The sequence below is a fragment of the Megalops cyprinoides genome, chromosome 17 (genome assembly GCF_013368585.1).
Source record: "Megalops cyprinoides isolate fMegCyp1 chromosome 17, fMegCyp1.pri, whole genome shotgun sequence".
In the NCBI taxonomy this organism is placed as follows: domain Eukaryota; kingdom Metazoa; phylum Chordata; class Actinopteri; order Elopiformes; family Megalopidae; genus Megalops; species Megalops cyprinoides.
Window position 1 is genome coordinate 1,543,330 of NC_050599.1, and position 16,773 is coordinate 1,560,102.

Consider the following 16,773-nt stretch of genomic DNA (forward strand, 5'->3'; position numbering starts at 1 on the left):
CAGGGTCTTCATACCAATTAATAATACAGCAGTAATGATAATAAAACTGATACTCCTAAGGCAGTGGATTTTTAGCAACATGTCTGACGAGGGGTTCTTGGGAAATGACAGGACAGAGACAGACCACCAGGGGTGTGTAAGAGCAGTCACTCACCGCCCGTGCGGCCAGCGTCACCACGATGCCGGTGAGGAAGGTGAGGTAATAGCCAGGGTACGCCCCGTGCCACATGGCCGACAGCAGGAAGGTGGCAGCCGTCGGGTGGTAGGGACAGCGCTCGTAACACACCCTGCACACAGTAAACACACACAGTGACACACAGTAACACACAGTGACACAGTAACACACGGTGACACACAGTGACACACAGTGACACAGTAACACACAGTGACACACAGTGACACACAGTGACACAGTGACACACACAGTGACACACAGTGACACAGTAACACACGGTGACACACAGTGACACAGTAACACGCAGTGACACGCAGTGACACGCAGTAAGCACACAGTAAGCACACAGTAAGCACACAGTAAGCACACAGTGACACAGTGACACACAGTAAGCACACAGTGACACAGTGACACACAGTGACACGCAGTGACACGCAGTAACACACAGTGACACACAGTGACACACAGTGACACACAGTGACACGGTGACACACAGTGACTCAGCCTGTACAGACAGTTAACTTACAGATATAAACAGTTGCTTACCTTTTTAGCCAATGCGCTGTTTGAATATTCCAGTTATCAAGGAACATTTTAAAGCTGGTCGCAAACTGGGAGAGGAAAGGAAAAAGCAGCTTATAGTCTACGTTTCAAAATGAAAAATAACCAAAAACAAGCAAGCAGTGGCGCGTCACACCTCTATATCCAGGATCCTCAGGTTGGATATGAGGTCCCATCGGGGCGAGCCGTCTGCACTGTAGCCGTTAAAGCCAAACCCTGCCGCGTTGTTAATGGCGTCCGCTGTCCAGAGAGAGGACACGGACTGTCAGCGCAAAATGCATCATCACCAAAGGTGAGCAGGTTACAGCACTACTCCAAGGAGCCTGTCCATCACACTACTCACACCACTCAAACTATACGCACACTACTGATACTACCCACACCACTCAAACTATACTCACACTTTACTCACACCACCCACAGTCCTCACTGGCTTCACAGACAGGCTTCTCCAGGTTAACTTACACCACACTACAGTACAATACACATCAGTATAATACTGCATAAAACTGTGCATTATAGAACACTGCATACATTACTAACTGTACATTAGTGTCTACCTAAGGAGTGAAACAGTGGATTTTGCCAGAATCCAAAACACTCAGATCCCTCTAACCACCACTCCACGCTCCTGTCTATTCCTTCATCAGTTACATGAAAAGTGCTCAAATTCCTGCATCAGCAGTGATAATTACCAGGGCTGCAGCATCCAGGGAGAGAACTCAGATTTAAAACTCTCTCCCTTGTCATAATAAAATATTCTAAAACCGTAAGAGAAAACGCCCTCCCCAGCCTCAATGCTGAAATCTCCTGATCATTTTCCATGTATTGAACACTGTTTAAAGCCACATCATCCATCACTGTGATGCTGCTTCCAAAATCAATTTCACCTGCCAGTTCCACATTTCGCCTGATGGGGGCAGCATAGAAAAGACAATGACCTTGAGCCTGGTGTAATGAGCAGGGCTGAATGATGTGTCTGCCTGAATGTAATGAGCACAGACCATCTGACGCTGCCTTCATGCTGTGCTGCTCTGGAGGCCTGACGCTGCCAATAACAAGGCCGGGCCCTGCATCTCTGGCCTTCTAATGCGGCCAAATAACTGCCCCACTCCATCTAAGTGCTTATTAATAAAGTCTGTGCATTCGGCTGAAAGAATCTGATTTCTGCATGAGAGATTAGGCAGAGGCTCTGACTCTCCCAGGTCCCATGGCACTTGGTGCATATCAAAGAGGGCCACATAACTCAGGTAAGCCAGGTAACCTGGGTAACCCAGGTTAGCCAGGCTTCCCGGCCTCAGTGGCCCACCTCGCTCTCCCACCTGGGCCACCTGATCACCCCCCAGAGTACCCGAGCACCTGTAACTCTCCTTACCCCTCACCATCCAAGCACTGTGAAACTAGCTTTCTCTCAACAGTCCTGCTCAAACAAAGGTTTTAACAAACCTGAAATTAAAGTCCTTTCAAGAGTCTAACTTTCCAGATCATTCCAGGACATTACAATTAAAAAGTGACTGTTTATTTTTTGAGAATGTGATAAACAGCAAAATCACACATCCATCAGGGCATACTTGCTTAAAATTGCTTATAAATCAGCTGAGGACTGAACCCATAATTTTATGGTGATCCGCACAGCCATTGGGCCCGTGAGCCCGGGCGCGAGGGTGCGAGGGTATGAGGGTACAAGGACAGCACCATGGCAATGGAGCACTCACCCAGCGTCCACACGAAGTAATACTTGGGCCGCGTGGTCAGCATGGACAGGTACAGGTACAGCACCTGGCCGTAGAAGGGCGTGGCGGCGATGAAGTCGTCGTCGATGTTGCGCTCCACAGGGAACACTTTGCAGACGGACAGGAAGACCAGCAGCGACACGGCGCAGGTGCACAGCTTGTGGACCACGGCCACCTGAGGAGGAGACAGAGCTGCACTCAGAGGAAACCCGCGCGATCACTCTGTGGCCTTCAGTTAGCTACACTTTGTAAAATACATACGCAATCCCAAACTGAATAAAACAGGCAAAATAGGTTTAAAAAAAAAAAAAACATTTTATGCATGCAATAAACATTGGGATGCTGGTGTGATTAATTTGTATTAGCTAATGGGAAACCTGAGTTTAAAAACCTCTTCAGAGCCAAAAGACCCAATTTATCTATGATTTATTTGTCTGCATAAATCATGAGCAAAGCTTTGTTTGGTCTTCTTCCAGAAAATTCAGCATGGGTCCTGAATCATCTTGCAGTGAAGTTAGATTAAGCTACTCAACAGTTCAAGGCTGACTTCGTGTGATTATTTTTATATTTATATGTGTGAACAGGCTGATTTTTGAGTTTTTGAAGATAACTCATCATTATTCTGTGGCTCATTCAGTGAATGCACTTTCCCTTTGAACACTTCAGCACACCGTATTTTTCTGTCCTGAACACTAACAACAGCAATTTTCACCACCTGTCCTAGGGTAGCCTGTGTGCTTAGGGTAGCCTGTTCTTAATGACTCCCAGATCCTGCTGAGCCTCAAATCACTGCACTGAAAACGCCTTAACCACGACTGCATAACTGAAACAAGAAGACAGCTGGAGATTCTCCAGGTGCAGAATCCAGGTTGGCTGCAAAAGTAGTCACAGACAGGGGCTCATGCCTGCACTCCCTGGCTGAGAACCATCGCAGTACGAGAGAGAAAAACTACAGAAGGAATGGTAATCCTTCATAAGACGACAAAATGATTTACGGAGGGAACACAGCGTCCCCCGGCCCAGGCTGGTTAGGTGCAGATTAGGATACGAGCACCAGGAGGGAAAATGGCTGAGGAGCCGAGGTACTCACACGATTTCAGCCTCCCCCGAAAGAACCGGGCAAAAATCAGCAAGAGCTCCTCTCTTCCTGGAGCAGGTACGATATTCAAGCAACTACATCTGACATCTGTCATTTCGCATCCAAAGATCAGGGTGTCATGGGACACCCACCTGTACACCTGCAGACGCTGTGAGCACAGGCCTGTCCCCACTTCTGCCTGCACCTGTGTTCTGTGCTGCAGCTGACAGCTACCTGTCACTCTAACGCGTCTCTGCCGACGGCCACACCCGGCCTCAGTCTCTGCAGCGTCACTCAGATACACACTGTAACAGCGCTGGTGGGATATCATACTACAGTCAGGAGTTACGTAGTCATTTTATCCGAGTGCTTCACCTCCCAGCAGCACCTCGGTGAAACACTGTGTTAAGCTCTGCGTCTGGTTTACGCGCTCCGACACGCTCCACACACTCCACACTCTGTGTTCACACATCCTGAGCGGGCGGAGTGTGTCAGAGTGCCAGCGGGGGGCGAGAGATGAGAGGGCCTACCCTGGGCGAGGGCTCGCTCTGCCGGCGCTTCCCGTTTGACTTCCCATTGGCCTCCGGGTGCTTTGGGCAGGGGGCGGAGCCTTCTATGAAGGTGATGTAGTCCTTATAGGAGCACGTGGGCCCGGCCAGGATGCCCATGAAGTTGCAGTTGTAACTCATATACTCCAGCAGGCTGGGCATTCTCCTGCAGAGAGGACATGAGACACAGCCATCAAATACACACACACATACGCTCACACAGAAAGAGAGACACACACAGACATGCAGAGAGAGATGCACAGAGATGCACAGACACACACGCTCACACACACAAGCTCACACACAAGCTCACACACACGCTCACACACACGCTCACACACACGCTCACACACACACAGACGCATAAAGACGCAGAGAGACACAGAGACACAGACAAGTGGGATGAGAGCACAGGTAAAATATAAAATAAAAGCAGGATCAGATCCACTGTATTCCACATGGAAATGTACAGAAAAGGCAAAAAGCACTTCTGATGCTGTTCTCTTATATTCAAGAAAGGCAGATTCAGGTTCCCCGCTCTGATCACCTTCCATTTCAAATATATAACACCACAGAAGAGAGGGTGCTGCCTTTCTTTTGCTAATGTAGTGTTGGGGGCTTACCTGCATGAAAGGTATCAATAGTAAGTGGACTAGCAATAACCTCTATATTCAAATTTATTGGCATTAATTGAAATTCATTTTGCGGTATTGTGACTGCAGCAGAGGTTTGCCAGTGTATTTTTATAAGAGCTACTCTCACAGTCTCCAGGGAGAGAGGAATTGCTTCTGTCTTCTTTTCAGAGGGAACACAATTTTCCTTTCTTCTATCCATGTATTTCAGAGTTTATTTGGGTACATTTCAGTAATATGCCCATCGAACAGTAACATCCAACCTTAACAGGAATCATCACAAAGACAAACATAAATGCTAAGTGGTGAAACAAGAATAAGAACAGCTGCATCACTGCCAAGACTGCACTCCAACAGGACTGTCACCCTCTCACATACAGACTTACTGCATGAAATACACTCCGAATATTTACTGATTTTAATCTGATGCACAAACCATTTCACTGTATTTTCAATATACACAGTGAAATACAAGAACTTTCTATAATACAGCTATTGCCATTACTGCCACCATTCAATTTAATTCAGGCAAATTTCCCCCAGGATCCTCTAATCTCTGGTAAAATCTCTGTTCTCTGTGATGAGCTTCCTGCTTGGACCACAGGTCACACGGTGCTCTGTGAACGTGCAGTTGCCGTGGTAACCACAGGGCATCCTTTGCCATGGAACAGAGGATTCTTTTGTGACTCTTTTTCACAATTCCCCATCATCTCTTTATGGAAATATGAGCAAATCTGAGTCTCTCATCAATATACGAACCCCCGAACGCTGCAGGCTTTTAAACTGCATATCAAAATGTAGGAAATACAAAATAATCTCACTTAATCTAAACATAAAAGTGATTCATCTAACCCTGAATTAAACTGCAGCTCTGCACACGGAGCCCTGACTGATAGATCTTCCAGGGATGTAATAACAGCAGGTCCTTAAAGGCAGGGATGTATTACACGGTAATATCCCATGGATTAACAGGATGTCAGGAGACGTATTGGAGCTGATCACAGTGAGCATGGTGTAGCAGCCAGAGAGCCGCAGATCTGCCCGTTTAACTGAGAGGCTCTGCAGAGTGGCACAGGTCATACATGAGATTAGCACAGCGGGGGACTCGCCACTCACAGTAATAAAAACATACCTTTGAAACATACCTTACAGCGAGGTATCTCTGACTAGGAGTCAGCTGCTCATCCTTACGAGCCATTCCTGGGGGTAGGGGGGGAGTGTGAGGGAGGGAGAGAGAGGAAGAGAGAGAATGAGAGGGAGGGAAAGAGGGAGAGTGAATGAGAGAGAGAGGAAGAGAGAGAATGAGAGGGAGGGAAAGAGGGAGAGTGAATGAGAGAGAGAGGAAGAGTGTGGGAGAGAAAGGTCAGATTATGCACGATAATGCAATTTCTACTCGAGCAGTGCTTTTCCATACATTTGTTAAATGGATCACTCATATTCAGAAATATGGAATATAATCCTCATGGTAATATTTAACTGTCACTAGATTACAGGCAGAAACACGCTCAGGAAGTGGAGCACATTTGAGCAGATGGAAAGGAAAGGTCAAAATCACACGTAAAATGCAGCATATAAAAAAATAAATGTGCATATTGAGAAGATCCTAATAGCTGTACTGGAACCTGAAAACCTGATTTCAGACCAGATTTTCCAATAATCCAAGAAAGACTTTAAAAGGCAGTGACTGAAATGAAGCTGTGAGTGAAAGCCCTGCCCTCTCAGGGCGGCTTCCGGAAGCTCCACCACACGACATTCCAAACAAGCCTCTTTACCCCACATCTTTTAATCTGTAAAAGCTTCAGATGTCAGAGATGGAAGCTAGGGAGGCCCTGAGGTCTCACACAGACTGCGAGCCTTTCTTCTTCAGCACAGAACACCAGGCCAGTAAAAGCCACACCGCCATAAATCTACCATCTGGGAGGACGTGTCTATATAGTATTAAAGGCCTCGTGATGTGGCCTGGCGCCATGGCGACAGAGGGGTGGGGGTGGGGAGGAGAATGGGGTTTCTGAGCACAGTAATGACGCAGGGGTGTCACACCCATGTCCTCAGGAATCCCAGCAGGAGTTCTCTCAGAATGAGGCCTTGTACATGATGTCGACCCAATGCAGCAGCATTACCCACAATCCTCTTCTGTACAACACACTTCCACACAGAGGGGAAACAGGGCAAAGAATAGTAAAGGCTGCCAGGACATCTTCCCCAAACCATCCGGGATTCCTCTCAGACCTTCCGAGTGCATTTCCTTTAATCAATTCCATTATTTTATTCTAAGATAACAGCACTTCTCCTCTAAATTGCGTGTGTGGCTGTAATTATTCATGCTTTGAAGAGAGACTGCACCTAATTAAGTTGAAACAGTTGCTCCAGTGCATGCATTAGTGAGTGAATTAGTCATTATCAGCATTATAAGCACAAAGGCCAGGAAGAGCGCGCTCCTACACTCGTTTGCCTCCCACCTGTCCAGGTGACCTTCCTGCACCTGAAGGTGGCAGAGGTTACTGGTTTTTGGGTTGGGACGTGACGCAAAGGGCCGAGCCCCACGCCGTTAGGAGCCCAGCGCAGAGGGTGAGGCTGAGGAGCTGCCTGGGTCTGAGAGGTGCTCCAAGGCTCTCACTGACTGCATTCCTCTCCGGCTAACGGCTCTCACAGGGTCTGCAGTGATGTATCGGGGCCATTAAGCGGAGGTAATTGGATTTCCACGAGTTCGTGCCCTGCGAGCTGGCGACTGTCCTCCGAACGGTGGTTTGTCTCGCACGAGGCAAGGCGGGGTGGGGTAGGGGTGGGGGGGGGGGGGCGTGACGTGAGTAACTCCCTGTTGTTTACGGCAGCCATTATTCTGATAACGAGATTAGACACCTAATCAGCTCACATTACGCTTAATGCCTGGCAGTAAGTACTGCCCAGCACTGTGCTAAACTTCCCAAAGCACCTCCCCCTGCCGCAAGAGCAGCAGCGGAGTGCTCTCATTCGCTGCCTCTTCAGACCGAGGGGGCGGGGCCAGAACAGACACCGCCTTCGGAGTCAAACCAGTCTGAAGGCACCACACAGAGCAGCGACCGACTCCGTTTTTGGCATATTTCAGCTCATATGCTTTAGTTTTTGCAGCCATTCCACAAAACAGACATTTCTATAAGCAAAATAAATTCCAAAAGATCAGCATATTGTCTCACTAAATCAAAAAGACAACCTGACATCTGGTGAAATACACAATTGGGCAATTAATCATAACAAACATGTTTTTCCTTCCTTTCCCTGGCTACACAAATAAAAATGTTTGGACTGGATTCAGTCCTACTGACAGCAGCAGAGGGAAAATGAGTCCACACCGGCCCAAAGCTAACGGACCGCCCCTTTCCACGCCCATGCACAGAGAATGTCTGCCCCCCCCAGGGCTGGCACTATGGGGGTGCACCCCCAGACCGACCTGAGTGCATCCCCAGTTGTCTCTTTATATCCCTACATAAAGAGACAATGTCAACATGACATAATGACCTATGTCTACATAATATTTACTACGTTTTTCTTTTTTAAGATATAATGTTTTGTGCCCCCCCCCCCCGGATTCCAAGTGCACCCCTCTGTATTTTCTCCGGGTGCCGAGCCTGCCCCCTCCCCTTGTCCCCCTGTAGATGTTGGTGTCTTGTTTTCTCCATTTTCCTCTCTCAGATTGAGTTACCATCAGAATACAAGGATGTTTCAGGTCATGGCTGCTGTGTGAAGTTCTATTTATACATCCACAATATCCATTTTAAAGCTGAGAGCATCACTGTCAGACAAAATCCTTAAGTGCTGTTTAAGATCCAAGCACTTTCCTGCCATTGTTGTGTCAGGGGGGAAATTCCAGTAGACTGAATAGGGCCGGTGCTGTATCTCTGTCCCTTTGATCTGGGCTGAGATCAGAGACATGCTAATCTGTGACAAATTAGACACTTTCTGGAAGCGTCTGCTTTGCTCCAGAAACAGTCCGCATGTGTATCCGTTCAGAGAGGAAGAGACTGTGCAGGTCCTTACCGTCATGTATCTCGAAGGCCAGGCTGGTGATCTTCTGGGTGATGACCATCATGGGCCTGCAAGACACACACACACACACACAGACACACAGACACACAAGTGACCAAACTAATCAGCCATATCAAACATGAGGGCTAATGAGGGATCCCCTTGATACCTCATGGAGAGACACCCCTAAACTGGCCCATCGAGAGACACCCCTAAACTGGCCCATGGAGAGGCACCCCTAAACTGGCCCATGGAGAGCAGAGGGAGAGAGCCGTTAAGGCTCTGAGATTGAACTGTTCCTCAGGCTGAATGCTGTGCTCCATGTGCTGACTGTATGCCCAGAGCCAGGGAGACAGAGTCCCTTTGCAGTGTGTACCAGCTGGTACAGGACACTCTGCACACCAACAGCTTCTGCTCTGAACCTTCCTGACTCAGAGCCACATGTTTCCCTGCCCACTTCCTGCCCCCCCCCCCCCCCCAGTGCCCACCTCATTACCTTCCCAACATGCACCAGGTGAGAGTGCAAGCAGGCACCGCTGCGGACGCCACGTCCGACAACATAATCCCCTGCCTCACACCGTCCCCGCTACGCTGTGAACACGCTCCTCTCAGAGAGGCACCAAACACAAACCTTCACAACAACAACTGCTACACAGCGCTGTGCCATACCTGCTGAAACACTCTGCACTGCTGCTGTGCAGTGCAACCTGACATGCCCAGATTTTCAGTTCATGAGTGGAGAACTTGGGAGGCAGATAGCGCGTCCCATACAAGACAGAACCCCCACTGACCCTGGTTTACCTTGCTAACAGCCCTGCGATCAGCAGCACAGAGCCACGGCCCTGCGATCAGCCCTGCGATCAGCAGCACAGAGCCACGGCCCTGCGATCAGCAGCACAGCAGCACAGAGCCACGGCCCTGCGATCAGCAGCACAGAGCCACGGCCCTGCGATCAGCAGCACAGAGCCACGGCCCCGCGATCAGCAGCACAGAGCCACGGCCCCGCGATCAGCAGCACAGAGCCACGGCCCCGCGATCAGCAGCACAGAGCCACGGCCCTGCAATCAGCAGCACAGCAGCACAGAGCCACGGCCCTGCGATCAGCAGCACAGCAGCACAGAGCCACGGCCCTGCGATCAGCAGCACAGCAGCACAGAGCCACGGCCCTGCGGTCAGCAGCACAGAGCCACGGCCCTGCGATCAGCAGCACAGAGCCACGGCCCTGCGATCAGCAGCACAGAGCCACGGCCCTGCGATCAGCAGCACAGCAGCACAGAGCCACGGCCCTGCGGTCAGCAGCACAGAGCCACGGCCCCGCTAGCCTCGTGGTTTTAGCTCTCTGCTACAATGCTGTGCTGGACTGCCTGATGCAATTACACAGAAGCACCGCTCCAGGTCAACTGTTACATCATCAGCAGCTGCACAGCTTCAGAGAGGCCTGTTCTCCCATCAGAAGCTACGCTTTAAGATTTAACTGCTGTTCCTTAATTTATTTATTTAAAGCAAATTAGCAGGGAAGTGACCTTGTGATAAAGTGCTGACTCAGTCAGTCAGACTGGCTGGGTTTTCCTTGCCATCTCTGCAGGCATGTAAGCTAGCACACTCTAGGACCTGCTGTGGTGGATTCTGGGAAGGTCCTGTGGCAAACATTAAGAATCGGTTTCTTTAAAACATGTGACATGATTACTGAACTCTTCTATCCATCCTAACACATATAATCTGGAGATTGGGACTTAGCATTGCCTGTAGCTTTAAAGCTTTTTCAACCATTCTCTCCCTTCCGAGATGGTCTCAAATACATTTGATCTCACAGTAAACAGCCTCCTCTCTCTCTTTACAAACCCAGTGAATAGTGAGCTCATACACTGTGGGTTCATACAATATGATGTAGGACGTGCTGACCTCAGATGAACCAGCAGTTATTAAACCACAGTCCCACCACATTCGGATCACTAAAGATCGTTAGCAAAATCCAGCCTTACCCAGTGAAGTCCGCCGAGTACATCCCATAATCGAAGACGTAGACCCGTGTGATCTGGCAGAAGCTGAGGTAGCCCAGAGCCACCACGAAACAGTACCTGAGGGGAGAGCAGAGAGCGTGAGGTCGCATGCCACACACACGACAGATAAAACTGGCAGCTGTATGATTCTGGACGTGATGTGTGGGTTCCCCACCTTTTATTCTTCATGAGTATAAAATAAAACCTCACTCTACATAGCTCCGCCGCTTACCCTGTCTCCGTCTTTGGTCTCCATTTTTATGAATCTGATTTCCTGCCAATACGGTCTATTCCATCACACACCTCAGCTCTGAGTAGGCAGTAAGCGCCCACAGATCATCCGATCTTTACATTATTAGGATGGGCTGGTAGTGTGCACATGATTCATTTTAAACATCCTTATGTTATGCAGATTACTGAATGAGAGCGCTCTAAAACTAGTGTCTGTGAATAACCATGATGCCTTGTTATTCATGGGGAAGTACAGTGGGAGCACTTTTCTCCTACTGCACTGCAATGCAAGGCTGGAACAGATTTCAAAGACAGAAAAGCAACTGCCACAAAGCAGGAGATGGACCAGAAATCACTCACACTGGGTAAGTCAGAAACACGCTAAAATAAATAATCAGGGATTAAAGGGTTTGGAAATCCTGTGAGTATCACTCTGTCCCACCATTATGCCCTGGAAATGATCACAGGAGAAAGGAGGACTGTCTCAATGCTCTCCTCCTAAGATGAGCACAGGAAGTGATGTAACCATTCCCCACCATCAGGAGCCGTTTTCATCACGGTCCCCTCTGGCCTGCGCGGACTGAAGTTCAAATCGCTCTGCCATTTCCCTGAGTGACGGCCTTCATCCGAGATCTCTTAACAGTGGGCCTTATAAATGAAATGAAACATTGGTACTTTCGTAAGGAGTGTCTCTTTGGCAGCAGGTTTAAAATCATAAAAAGAGCTTACGTTTCTGTTAGACACATTTTATCTGTCCAAAGCTGCAAATGACTAATTAGAAGCCCCTTCCCTTTGTTTGCCTCATAAATAACTTGTTTACTGGAAAGAAACCGGACGTGTTCGTTTAGTGCCACGTGCAGCAGGTGGCAGGACCTGCCGAATCTGCTCTCTCCTGTACATTACATGCAAACCCCCTTCTGGATCATTCAGGACAGGCTGTGCTGCTCTGCCCCCTTTTAGCAGTAACACAAACTCAAAAAAACAACATCATCTGACCTGCACAATACAATCACACCAAACATCCATTATTTCACCTAAACACATCTGCCAGATTTCATATCACAGACCAAAGGGTATCGTACTCTGAAGTTATTGAATCAGGAGGATCTGCACAGAGAGAAAACATCAAGCATCAAAAATTCCATCTAACTTAACTTAAACACCTAACATAATGACAGAGTCATGGCCAACCATTCCTCTAAGAATGAATGGCTCTTTTTACAAAAAAATTGTCAAAGAAGGTTCAAAGGACAGGACAAACACACACACACACACACACACACACACACACACTCCACAGCAACAGCTTGCAGCTCAGTCAGGTGTAAGCAGGTGTTTCATTATGGAGATGATAGATGACAGAGGAGCATTTCCTTGCTCATCACTCACTGTTCTCACACCTCCCTCATCAGACGCACCCCCCCCCACCCCGTGTCCCTGTGTCCGTGATGACGCAGCCACCCCACCCCCGGGGCCTGCTGTGGCCGACAGGAACGCAGCAGGAGAGATCAAGGTGGTTTCAAGGATCCTGCCTGCATAATCGCTGTCAGTTACTGCAGCCATGTTTGATTCATTACAGCTTGTAAACTGTCCTTCTGTCTGCCGTAACAATAATTAGCCCATCAAAAGGTTGCCACATGCAGGAGCCGATGCGGGTGATCATTCAGGGCTTTTTCAGGGCCTGCAACATTTGGAGATGTTTCTACTTCGGCAATTCCCTAAACATGTGTGCACCCACACAAACACGTACACACACGGACACACACCCATGCACCAGCCGATTGGACCCCTATGATGGCACAGAACTAATGTTTGAAAAGTCCCAGGTACAGAGACTGAAATCCCCCCCGCCAAAAAAGCTCCACAGTTTCACTGTTATGGATTGAAACATGTCTGTGCATGCCAGCATAGCGTGCCTTTATGCACAAAAAATAAAGCTCAGTTCATGCCTTTGATACTTAAGGCCACAACTGCATCCACAGTGCCAAGGAAGCTTATGTAACCGATGCACTGAAAAAAAATATCCCAATAAGGGACCTCAGTGACAGCACGAGGGAACACATGTTGGCCAGCATTACTGGGGCTTTAGAATTCTCTCTGTATTACAGAGGCGTCAGCATCCTAGCTGCCAGCAGTCTGGCCACAGACTCGACTGATACTCCCTCCATCACCTTTATTCTGGGGTTCAGTTTCAGGCCGTCATTGTCACACCACTCAGGTGGCTCTCCCGGGAACAGCACACCTCATCATTTACTTTACAAATGAGCCCGCAGTGAAACCCGTCCGCTCGGTATTCAGGGGAGTGCCTGCAGTCGTCTGCCTTCAGCAGGAGAGAGGGGACAGACACGGCGGTGACACACTGCCTGCAGCCTCAGACACGGCAGTGACACACTGCCTGCAGCCTCAGACACGGCGGTGACACACTGCCTGCAGCCTCAGACACGGCGGTGACACACTGCCTGCAGCCTCAGACACGGCGGTGACACACTGCCTGCAGCCTCAGACACGGCGGTGACACACTGCCTGCAGCCTCAGACACGGCGGTGACACACTGCCTGCAGCCTCAGACACAGCGGTGACACACTGCCTGCAACCTCATACACAGCGGTGACACACTGCCTGCAGCCTCAGACACGGCGGTGACACACTGCCTGCAGCCTCAGACACGGCGGTGACACACTGCCTGCAGCCTCAGACACGGCGGTGACACACTGCCTGCAGCCTCAGACACGGCAGTGACACACTGCCTGCAGCCTCAGACACGGCGGTGACACACTGCCTGCAGCCTCAGACACGGCGGTGACACACTGCCTGCAGCCTCAGACACGGCGGTGACACACTGCCTGCAGCCTCAGACACAGCGGTGACACACTGCCTGCAGCCTCAGACACGGCGGTGACACACTGCCTGCAGCCTCAGACACAGCGGTGACACACTGCCTGCAACCTCATACACAGCGGTGACACACTGCCTGCAGCCTCAGACACGGCGGTGACACACTGCCTGCAGCCTCAGACACGGCGGTGACACACTGCCTGCAGCCTCAGACACGGCGGTGACACACTGCCTGCAGCCTCAGACACAGCGGTGACACACTGCCTGCAACCTCATACACGGCGGTGACACACTGCCTGCAGCCTCAGACACGGCGGTGACACACTGCCTGCAGCCTCAGACACGGCGGTGACACACTGCCTGCAGCCTCAGACACGGCGGTGACACACTGCCTGCAGCCTCAGACACGGCGGTGACACACTGCCTGCAGCCTCATACACGGCGGTGACACACTGCCTGCAGCCTCAGACACGGCGGTGACACACTGCCTGCAGCCTCAGACACGGCGGTGACACACTGCCTGCAGCCTCAGACACGGCGATGACACACTGCCTGCAGCCTCAGACACGGCGGTGACACACTGCCTGCAGCCTCAGACACGGCGGTGACACACTGCCTGCAGCCTCAGACACGGCGGTGACACACTGCCTGCAGCCTCAGACACGGCCTCAGAAAACTCCGGGCGAATAACAGCTTTGCAACTCTGGAATTACGGAAGAAAGAATTTAAACTGGATTCAATTAAAAAAAAAAAAAGACTTGCTCAGCAGTAGCAACACAGTTTCTACAAGACGAGGGACGCAGCAGGGATTGTTTGGTTTGACTCATGAGGAACTATGGATTTATGACCACAAAACAGGCCATTAATGAAGTCACTGCATGCCAGAGTTAGATCAAGAATTTATTCCAACTCAAATATAATCTGATATCTATAATGTAACTTTGTTGCCATAGCTATTGACATTATGCTCTTTAAATCTAAAAAGGGACACCATTTTAAGCAGGAGGTCTTGCTCTTCAACCTGTTGCACATTTCTATCTCAGTTTGCAGAGGAGGCCAGACCAATGCCCGACTGGACAGACTCCATACACTGAAGAGCAATTAATGAAATCTCTGGCCTATTGCAGCCATCTGGGCACAGACTGATGTGCAGATAAAAGATGCATATTAATTGTGCTCACTACTGTTACAATGGAGATTAATTTTATCTCATGGGCCCTTGAAAAGTGCGTGGCATGGGTCTCTGGAGTCCATTAGCTCTGTGAGATGCTGCAGAGGAACGTCCATTAGAGCTGTAAGTATAGCAGCCAGACAAAGTTAGAGAGATATGGGGAGGGGGGGAGGATGAAGGGGGGAGCAGAGAAGGGCACGGCTCAGACAGACTCAGTGCCACAGAAACATGTGATCAGAAGCAGAGTGCAACACACTATTCTGCTGTATTGAAACATGAGCCACTCTGAACAACCGCTGCTCCAGCCAGACATGCAACTGTCACCAATGCCACTGTCACCAATGCCAGTTCTTTTCAAAGTCTAACCCTAACCCAAAAACAGCACTCCCACAGTCATGTAACCTACACCATCTAATTCCCACCTCCCATGCTGCACCTGGTGCACCCTGGGAAGGGGAGAGCCCGGTGCACCCTGGGAAGGAGACGTCCTGAAGCTTCACTCACTTGTGCATGTGCTCCACTCCCGCTAAAATCATGATGCTGTAGGTGATCCCGCTCTGGACCAGGAAGTGTAGGGCATACCTACAACAGAGAGAGAAGAAGTGACATCACAGTCAGTATCACAGACAGCTCCTTACCACTATGCTATACCATGACATCAATGATGTAAAAGGAAGTTATGTCACAGACAGAAGACATTATCACATTCAATTTTCATTGCTTTTAGTCCTCATGGATGGTACAGCATAGAGCAGCGGGAATTAGGGACTGTACATTAAACCTCTGAAGGGGTGCAGAGAAAGGCTAATCATTACAGGAGTACAAGCCTCCCTGATCAAACGCTCACCGATCCAGTGGACAAAGCAAGCAAGATCAAAAAAGGCCAGGATTACTCTCATCAATATCCATGACGATGCTGTGTGTGTGTGTGTGTGTGTGTGTGTGTGTGTGTGTGTGTGTGAGTGGACTCTGCAGCTCAAAGTGCCCATTGATCAACTCTTCAGTCAGTTTGTCAACCCATTCACTCCTTCACACACCTGCAGGCAAAGGCTGAACTCTCTGTCACTCCTGCACACACCTGCAGGCGAAGGCTGAACTCTGTCACTCATGCTGGACCCCTCCAGTTGGACCTGAGAGACCCCTCTGTCCATGAGTGCAGTTTTAGATCAGCCCCATACAGAATCATAAAGCATAAACCCATACAGAATCATAACCACTCGCACATCGGCGTATATGCTAAAAACAACCCGCACTGCCCCATACAGAATCATAACCACTCGCACATCGGCGTATATGCTAAAAACAACCCGCACTGCCCCATACAGAATCATAACCACTCGCACATCGGCGTATATGCTAAAAACAACCCGCACTGCCCCATACAGAATCATAACCACTCGCACATCGGCGTATATGCTAAAAACAACCCGCACTGCCCCATACAGAATCATAACGACTCGCACATCGGCGTATATGCTAAAAACAACCCGCACTGCCCCATACAGAATCATAACGACTCGCACATCGGCGTATATGCTAAAAACAACCAGCACTGCCCCATACAGAATCATAACGACTCGCACATCGGCGTATATGCTAAAAACAACCAGCACTGCCCCATACAGAATCATAACCACTCGCACATCGGCGTATATGCTAAAAACAACCAGCACTGCCCATGCTGCAGAAACACTGCTCCACACACTCGTAACACAAAGGTCTTCAACGACAGAAGCAAACGCATAAATATGGCACTAAAAATGTCCCATCTCATTAGTGCTGCAGCTTTACAGCTGCAATTAGCCAC

The 16,773-nt window shown here is 49.4% G+C and overlaps 1 protein-coding gene across 1 annotated transcript in view; it reads right to left on the minus strand.

Moving 5' to 3' along the window:
* LOC118792075 (membrane-bound O-acyltransferase domain-containing protein 2-like) overlaps nucleotides 1-16,773 on the minus strand; it is a 44,701-nt gene that overhangs the window by 5,424 nt on the left and 22,504 nt on the right. Inside the window, exons 3-11 of the mRNA XM_036549776.1 lie at nucleotides 15,471-15,548; nucleotides 10,712-10,807; nucleotides 8,742-8,797; nucleotides 5,873-5,927; nucleotides 4,078-4,261; nucleotides 2,452-2,644; nucleotides 873-976; nucleotides 722-786; nucleotides 155-287 (exon numbers count right to left, since the gene is read on the minus strand). Of these exons, the coding sequence (XP_036405669.1) occupies nucleotides 155-287; nucleotides 722-786; nucleotides 873-976; nucleotides 2,452-2,644; nucleotides 4,078-4,261; nucleotides 5,873-5,927; nucleotides 8,742-8,797; nucleotides 10,712-10,807; nucleotides 15,471-15,548 (964 nt within the window). The remainder of the gene's footprint in view (nucleotides 1-154; nucleotides 288-721; nucleotides 787-872; nucleotides 977-2,451; nucleotides 2,645-4,077; nucleotides 4,262-5,872; nucleotides 5,928-8,741; nucleotides 8,798-10,711; nucleotides 10,808-15,470; nucleotides 15,549-16,773) is intronic.